The sequence below is a fragment of the Vigna unguiculata genome, chromosome 4, assembly GCF_004118075.2.
Source record: "Vigna unguiculata cultivar IT97K-499-35 chromosome 4, ASM411807v1, whole genome shotgun sequence".
NCBI lineage: Eukaryota > Viridiplantae > Streptophyta > Magnoliopsida > Fabales > Fabaceae > Vigna > Vigna unguiculata.
The window spans coordinates 16,598,440-16,603,654 of NC_040282.1; the positions used below are offsets into that span (position 1 = coordinate 16,598,440).

The following is a 5,215-nucleotide window of genomic DNA, read 5'->3' on the forward strand; positions in this document are numbered from 1 at the left end:
TACAAGTATTTGGTACAGTAAGTATTCTAACTGAAGTAAAATTTGAGATGGGACACATTCCATGTATTCGATATCTCTTCGCCTGATAACTGTTCAAGCTTGTAAGCGCCCCCTCCAACATCCTCACGAATTCGGAACGGGCCGTCCCAATTGGCGGAGAACTTGCCATCCTTCTTTCTTGCGCTATTGGCCATCCTCCAAACTAGGTCTCCTTTAGCGAATGATCGCGGGCATAAGTTGGCGTTGTGTTTTCTGGCCGCTCTTTGTTTAGCTTCTAAGTTACGTATTTGCACTTTGTCTCTTAGTTCAGGTAAGAGGTCGAGGTGGGTGCACATATTTTGGTGGTTTTGATCCGGGTTGTATAGTTCTCGGCGTAGAGATGGTTTGCCAATTTCTACCGAAATCATGACTTTTACGCCATATACAAGGTTAAAAGGAGATTCGTTTGTTGCTTATTAGGGGGTACATCTATAGGCCCATAACACTTCTATTAATTCTTTTGGCCATCGGCCCTTGGCGTTATCCAGTCGTTTGCGTAGGTCTACTAGTATAACTTTGTTGGCTACTTCGGCTTGCCCATTAGTCTGCAAATGTTCCACAGAGCTGGTTACATGTTTGATGTTGAGGCTAGTGTAGAACTTGGCGAGTTCCTTGTTTATGAACTGTCGGCCATTGTCGGTTATGATCGTATGTGGGACGCCATATCGACATATGATATCTTTCCAAATGAACTGCTGGACTTGTTGAGTTGTGATGGTGGCTAACGTTTTGGCCTCTATCCATTTAGTGAAATGGTCGATGGCTACTATAAGGAATTTCACTTGGCCTTTTCCTGGGAAAAAGGGGCCGAGAATGTCCATTCCCCACTTTGCGAAGGGCCATGGAGAAAGTATGGAGTGGAGTTGTTCTTGCTTTTGATGGATGAGGTTGCCATGCTTCTGGCAAGGTATGCACTTTTTGACAAAGGTGTGGTAGTTTGCCTCCATGGTTGGCCAAAAGTAGTCGGTGTGGAGGGTTCTGGTGGTCATGGTTCGTGCGCCGGAGTGATATCTGCATATGCCTTCGTGCAATTCTTTTATTATGTATTGGCTTGTTCGGTTGTGACACATTTGAGGAGTGGCTGTCCGCTTGTATAAGTCATCTCCTATCATTGTGTACCTGACGGCTTTAGCCAGCCAACTCTTGTTAGCATCAGATGGGGGGTTACCAGTTTGGAGGTACTGGATGTAGGGAGTTGTCCAATTGTCAGTTTGGTTCCAGGTTAGGTGAAGGCAAGTGTTTGTTGTGGATGATGCGGATAGTGTTTGCTGTAAGAGGGATATGTGTCAGCTCTTTAGCTTAGTGTTGACTAGTTTAGATAATATGTCGGCCCTAACATTTTCAGTTCTAGGGATGTGTTGGATGCATACTCGTTCAAACGCATAGTGAATGACGTTTCAGACTAGGTGATAATATTGTAGGAGGGTAGGGTCTTTGATCTGGAATTCGTCATTTAGATTACCCACTATGAGTTTAGAATCGGTTTTGCACGTAAGTGTTTTGACGCAGAATTTGCGGGCGAGGGATAAGCCGGCGAGGATGGCTTCATATTTGGCTTGATTGTTGGAGGTCTTGAAGGCAAAATGGAGGGATTTTTCGAGGAGGATGTCGTTGGGGCCATCAAGGACAATACCGGCACCTACCTCCTTTGGATTCGAAGAACCATCAACATAAAATGTCCATTGGTCTTCTTCGGGGGCGTGTTGCAGGTCGTTGACGAAGTCGAGGAGGCATTGAGCTTTGATGGGGTCGTAGGGTTCATAACGGATATTGAACTCGAATAGTTCTACGGCCCAGGACGACATACGGCCAGTAAGGTTTGGCTTTTGGAGTATCTTCTGGATGGGGTATCGGTTATGACGATGATGTTGTGGTTTTGGAAATAGGGGCGTAGGTGTCACGATGCGTGTACTAGGGATAGGGCCAGTTTCTCCATCATTTGGTATCTGGTTTCTGGATCCTACAAGGTTTGATTGACGAAGTATACAGGGTGTTGAGTGTCATTGACATCTTGAACTAGTGCGGCGCTTACAGTGTGATCTGTGGCGGTGATGTAAACAAGGAGGGGTTGATGAGTATTCGACTTAAGGAGGATGGGTGGTGATGTTAAAGTATTTTTGAGGTTTTAGAAAACTCGCTCACATTCGTCATTCCAATAGAACCTCACAGATTTCTTTAGTAGTTGAATGATGGATTGGGTTTGCTTAGCTAAATTGGGTAGGAAGCAAGATATGACAGTTAGACGACTGATGAGGTGTTGTACCTCTTTGACATTGTTGGGGCTTCGCATCTCAATGATGGCATTGCACTTTTCGGGGTTTGCTTCTATGTCGCGTTATGTCAGCATAAAGCCAAGGAATTTACCACGATCGATGTCGAAGATGCATTTTTTGAGATTGAGGCGGAGGTTGTACTGCCGTAACGCGGAAAACACTACGGATAAGTCTTGAGCGTGCTGGTGATGACACAGGTATTTGACAACCATGTCGGCGACGTACACTTCGACACATTTGCCCATTATATGGCTGAAAACTTTATCCATCAATCGTTGATAAGTTGCTCTTGCGTTTCTGAGACCGAATGGCATAACTTTGTAAAAGTAGTTGGCGTCGTCTGTGATGAAGGAGGTCTTGTTCATATCAGTTGTGGTCATTGGGATCTAATTGTATCCGGAATATGCATATAGAAAACTGAGTACCTTGTTGCCGGCGACACCGTCAACTAGCCGGTCAATATTGGGTAAGGGGTACGCGTCGCTAGGGCAGGCCTTATTGAGATTTATGTAATCAACACACATTCGCCATTTACAATTAGCTTTTTTTACCAGAACTACATTGGAGAGCCAGGTGGTGTAGTGGACTTCTTCGATGAAACCTGCGTTGAGTAACTTGTCAGTTTCGATCTTTGATGCTAGTCGACGTTCTTCACCAAACTTCCATTTTTTCTGAGAGACATATCTGGCTTCTTTGTAAATGAAAAGTTTGTGGACCGCGACTTGAGGGTCAACCCCAAGTAAGTCAGCGGCAGACCAGGCAAAGAGGTCGGTGTTGTTGATGAAGGTAGGTGTGAGTATTTCACCTTGTTCATGTTGAAGACCGGTGCCCATTTTGAGGGTGCGTCCATTAGGGAGTTCCAGGAGTAAAGTTTCATCAACAGGCTCGAGGCGTGTATCGCAGCCTATTCTAGGTCCAAATCATCTCCAGATAAGGCTATGTCAGAGCCAGATGGACGTTCAATGTTGTTTGTATGAAGGATGGGTAGTTGTGGTCGTAGACTGGTCATGTAGCATTCTCGCGCGAGCTGTTGGTCGCCGTGGATGGTAAGGATGTCTCCAGATGGGGAGGGAAATTTCATGGCCAAGTGAGGTGTAGATACGACTGCGCCAAAAGTGTTAAGGGATGGTCGGCCGAGAAGTACATTGTATGATATAGGTGCATCTACAACAAGGAAAAAAATAGGGATTGTTTTGGTTTAAGTGCCATCACGAAAGACGGTATGGAGGTCGATGTAGCCGCGAGTGGATACCTTCTCCCCGGAGAAACCGTATATGGGTTCATCATAGGGAACCATGGCAGTGGTGGGAAGTTAGAGTTTTTGGTATGTCGTCTAGTATAGGATGTCGACGGAACTGCCTTGGTCAATTGGGACTTTCTTGACTGTGTAGTTCTCGATTTCGACCGTGATGACCATGGGGTCATCCTGCTGGTGATCAACGCCATGGAAGTCATCGTATGTAAAGGTGATGGGAGGCATACGACGCCTGTGGTGGGAGTGGGTTATGTGGTTAATGGACTGGAGTTGGCGAAGATACTTCTTTTTGGTTGAGCAGATGGATTCGTCACTAGCAAGGTCGCTAGAGATGGTGTTAATTGTGTCGCATAATGGAGGATAGATTGAGGCCACATCGGTTCGGGCAGGTTAGGGGTCGTGATTGGTGGTTTGGTTAGGACGTCTGTCACGACAAGAATCGTGGCGAGGGTGTCGGTGGTCGGATCATGGAAGGTGTGGATGGTCGTCTCTACGAATGAAGTGGCAGAAATGGCCAGCATGAACCAATTCTTCTATCTTGTCTTGGAGTGCTTTGCTTTCGTCTGTGGTATGGCCATTGTTACGGTGATAGCGGTAGTATTTGGTCATGTCGGTATTGGGAGGATTAGATGTTTTGCGAGGTGGTGGGATGAGGTCAGCTTGAAGAGCTTCACCAAGAAGGCGGAAGGGAGGGATGCTCAAGGGTGCGTATCTGGTGAAGCGAGGTTGTTGGGGTTCTCTGGGTCTGGGGTCGAGCCGTGAAGGTGATTTGGGGGGTTGGCAGCGGAGGGTGTGTAGTCGTTGCAAAACTTCATGTGGAGGGTTTGCATCTCTTCCATGCGGATGTAGTCTGTAGCGCGAAGCTTCAATTCGTGCATGGATGCGGGTGGGTGGAGGTAGACGTTGTTGGCGGAGGGCCCGGGTTTGAAGGTGAGTGTCATACATTGCAGTATCATCTCTTGGTTAAGGTGTGGTGTGCGGATGGCGGCCTTGCTGAAGTGGTCGATGAAGGTACGCAACGTCTCATCTTGTTCTTGTCTGACGACGAGGAGAGAGAGGGTTGAGGTTTAATGTGGGCGACTACCGGCGAAATGAGTAGTGAACATGTGGAGAAGTGTCAAAGCAGTCAATGGAGTATGGAGGTAGAGTGGTAAACCATTCGAGGGCGGGACTTTTAAGGGTGGTTGGAAAGGCTTTGTAGAAAACAACATCGTGAGAAGTGTAGAGGGTGACATGTGTTATGTATACTTTGAGGTGCTCGTCTGGATCGGTTTTGCTTGTGTAACGGTCCAGCGTGAAAGGTTCCCACTAAGCAAGGAGAGGGGTGTTGGTGATGAGATCGGTAAAAGGGTGGCGTCGCTTGGGTGGTTGGAATGGTAAAGGGTGAGGTGGAATGGGATGGTGGATGAGAGTAGAAAAGGTGGAAGTAAAGTTGTGAGGTGGGATGTGGGTAGTGGGAAGGGTGGAGGTAAAGTTGTGAGGTGGGATGTGGGTAGTGGGAAGGGTCGCAGCGGGGGTAGGTGCTGCAAGGTGTTCTGGGAGGATGGGGTGGAAGTGTGTATGATGGGTCGAGATGATGGGAGTCTATTGAGTGGTGGTGAAGGTGTGCGGGGTAGGATTGTACTCACTTTCTTCCTCACTAGGCTGG

General features: G+C 47.2%; 1 protein-coding gene across 1 annotated transcript; it reads right to left on the minus strand.

The window, feature by feature from the left end:
- Positions 1-455: 455 nt before the first annotated feature.
- On the minus strand, positions 456-2,692 carry LOC114180545 (uncharacterized protein K02A2.6-like). Its single transcript, XM_028066856.1, has 3 exons — positions 2,404-2,692; positions 1,506-1,999; positions 456-1,307 (listed from the first exon to the last, which is right to left on the minus strand). The coding sequence occupies exons 1-3, from the start codon at positions 2,690-2,692 to the stop codon at positions 456-458; spliced, it is 1,635 nt and encodes a 544-aa protein (XP_027922657.1).
- Between the last annotated feature and the right edge of the window lie 2,523 nt (positions 2,693-5,215).

Bases quoted from the DNA above. Each gene is read 5' to 3' on its own strand.
- LOC114180545 (XM_028066856.1), bottom strand. From the start codon at position 2,692: ATGACCACAACTGATATGAACAAGACCTCCTTCATCACAGACGACGCC. The intron at 2,000-2,403 runs GTAAATTCCTTG...CAAACCTTGTAG, and splicing joins CATCTTCGACATCGATCGTG to GATCCAGAAACCAGATACCA. The intron at 1,308-1,505 runs GTGGGTAATCTA...TCCCTCTTACAG, and splicing joins AAACCGATTCTAAACTCATA to CAAACACTATCCGCATCATC.